General features: G+C 30.6%; 2 protein-coding genes across 2 annotated transcripts; both read right to left on the bottom strand.

The window, feature by feature from the left end:
* Positions 1 to 493: 493 nt before the first annotated feature.
* COCMIDRAFT_111428 (uncharacterized protein) lies at positions 494 to 1459 on the bottom strand (the record flags this gene model as incomplete). The annotated part of the gene is made up of 2 exons (XM_007695801.1): positions 494 to 1269; positions 1339 to 1459. The coding sequence occupies 2 exons, from the start codon at positions 1457 to 1459 to the stop codon at positions 494 to 496; spliced, it is 897 nt and encodes a 298-aa protein (XP_007693991.1).
* A 734-nt stretch (positions 1460 to 2193) lies between these two features.
* Positions 2194 to 2415, bottom strand: COCMIDRAFT_111431 (uncharacterized protein; the record flags this gene model as incomplete). The annotated part of the gene is made up of 1 exon (XM_007695800.1): positions 2194 to 2415. A coding segment is annotated over one exon (222 nt), but the record flags the coding sequence as incomplete, so codon positions are not given.
* Between the last annotated feature and the right edge of the window lie 176 nt (positions 2416 to 2591).

The following is a 2591-nucleotide window of genomic DNA, read 5'->3' as shown; positions in this document are numbered from 1 at the left end:
AAAAAAAAAATAAAACAAAACCTGTGACGTAAAAAGGATTTAATTTAGATTCTAAGGTACAAAAATTTCTTTTAAAATTTATAAAGTTAGAAGGGATTTTGATCTGATAACTTCTTTCGAAGTCCACTAGAGTATACCTTAACATTGAATAATATTTCTTATTAAAATATTCAATGTAACTACCGTCTACTCGTTGATCTTTTACAGTAATATTTTCACGTATTACTGACTTAGATTCGCGATAGCCCATTACTTTTTCAAGAATCTCTTGGCTTGTTACTATACCTGAGTAATTAGTTCAGCCACCCATATATTTTCATATATGGCTTAGTACCAAGAGCTTTAGGGTGTTCCCGAAATTGGATAGTTTATCCCAATATATAGATTTCCCAGATCAAATTTTAGGATTATGTGGTGCTAAGATTAAATTAACAGCTAATAATATAATAGCTAATATAGGTATAAAGATAATAAAAAAAGTTGTACTTGTCATTTATAAATTAAAAAGTATTAATGCTAATATATTAGTTAAACTTAATAATTCTTCAGGTATAAAAATAAATAATGTTATTACTAATGTAATAACTGAAATAGATAAACTTAACGAGGTTGATATAACAATGTTGTTTATTTTAATATTAACTTTTTTAACAATAGAATTTTTTTCAGTTATTAAACCATCTGCATTAAAATCCTTTAGTTCCTCGTTTATAATATAATCTGGTCTATCAAAAAAGATTTGTTTTATTATAGCTAAATAGTATACAGCACTTATAACACTTGTTAATATAGCAACTAAAGCCATAAATATGTACCCATTATCAATAGCTGCACTTAAAATCATCTGTTTACCAAAGAACCCTATTAAAGGTGGTATTCCTGCAAAAGAGAATAAAGTTATACCTAAACTTAAGGCTATTATAGGATTTATATAATAATACCCTTTCAATTGATCAATAAGCTGAATAGGAGAATTATTAACATCACTTAAATTATCATTGTTTTTATTAGTATCTTCTTGTTTTCCAATAGTCTTTGTAGATTTAGCATTATCTACATAACAATATAGAGAGTATCCTATTGTTAATATTAAGATAAAAGCATTTAAGTTCGAGACAGAATATTGAATTAAATAGAACATAAAGGCTTGTGTTGACTCTACAGTGTGTATACTTAAACCTAATAATATAAATCCTACGTGTGATATTGTACTAAACGCAAAAAGTCTTTTTATCCTAGATTGTGTTAATCCTACAACAGTTCCTATTACTAAAGATAAAAGAGAACTAAATAATAAGCTTGTGGTTCAAGAAAAATCTAGGTCCAGTACTGGTTTACTAGTATAATGAACTAATTCTAATAAGAAAACAAAGATAGAAATTTTGGCAATGATAGCCACAAAAGTAGTAACAACTGTAGGAATTGCATCGTATACATCCTTAAAAATAAAATTTATCATACAAATATGCCAAACTTTATACAGATAAGTAAATAAGAAGAAAAACCATAATTTATATACATTTAAGGTATAGAGTAAAAAATTTTTTCCGGTGTAGTTCAATTAATATTATAAAACCATTAAACATTATTTCGACCTTTATTCATTCCAGCCTTAATAAGTTTAATTTGTTCAAATCCGGGTTTAGTTAGATGAGCTTTAGAATTCATAATTTTAAGAGCCTTCTCTCAGTCAGAAAAATCTTGTGCTTTAACTCCAATAATAGGATATTTAATGAAAAAGGGTAAAATTTATTCCTGTATCTCACTTAAATTACGACATATATATTCTGCATGATTCTTAAAAGTATAACATTTTCCACATCCAGCCCTGCAGCCCCCAGCTACTTGTTGCTGGAGGGCTAAATATTCAACGAAATACTTCATAAGAGGAAGGTCTCGAGAGTGTTGAGTTAAAGCAAAGACCAATTCAACACGACCTCCTGCAAAAGAATCATTAACTCTCAACTTGATTGCAAAAGTACCATCTCCAGAGGCGAATCCAGCCAATCAGTAAGGGTCAATTGGAAAGGCCTTAGTTGCATCGATTATAGGTCTTTCCACAGGGACATGTTCAGGGAAAGCTTCTTTCAATGCTGGAGTTAACCCTCTGTTCATAGAAGCTCGTCTATTCATAATAGCTTCTAAACCTGAAACTGTTAAATGTTCACCTCGCTTCATCATAAGAACAACTTCTTATAAAAGTATATAGTCCGCAAGCTTTTGAGTGATTAAAGGGTATTTATCAAAATGAGGAAGAATAACGGATGCAATTTGATCTAAAGAACTTACCGTATAATCACAACAACCGTTTCTCTCTTTACTTACTCGTCCGACCCCACCAAAAAATTCTTTAATTTGTTTTAAGATTTTAACGTCTTTTTTGTGGAGATTTATAATAAAATTGGCTTCGATCTTTCAACCTCTGTTAGTTCTAGGTGCTTTCCTAATTTTTTTTCTAGGCCCCCCTCTCTCTGAGAGAGAGAGGGGGTCCAAACAGCCCCGAGGGGCTTACCCTTTGGGAAGATCCCCGATGGGGCTCATCCCGCAGGGATAGTAATTTCTCAGAAATTACGTCGAAAAAAAATAAGCGA

This window comes from Bipolaris oryzae (genome assembly GCF_000523455.1).
Source record: "Bipolaris oryzae ATCC 44560 unplaced genomic scaffold scaffold_474, whole genome shotgun sequence".
Taxonomy (NCBI): domain Eukaryota; kingdom Fungi; phylum Ascomycota; class Dothideomycetes; order Pleosporales; family Pleosporaceae; genus Bipolaris; species Bipolaris oryzae.
Note: the sequence above shows the minus strand (reverse complement) of the source record. Positions and strands in the feature narration are given on the sequence as shown.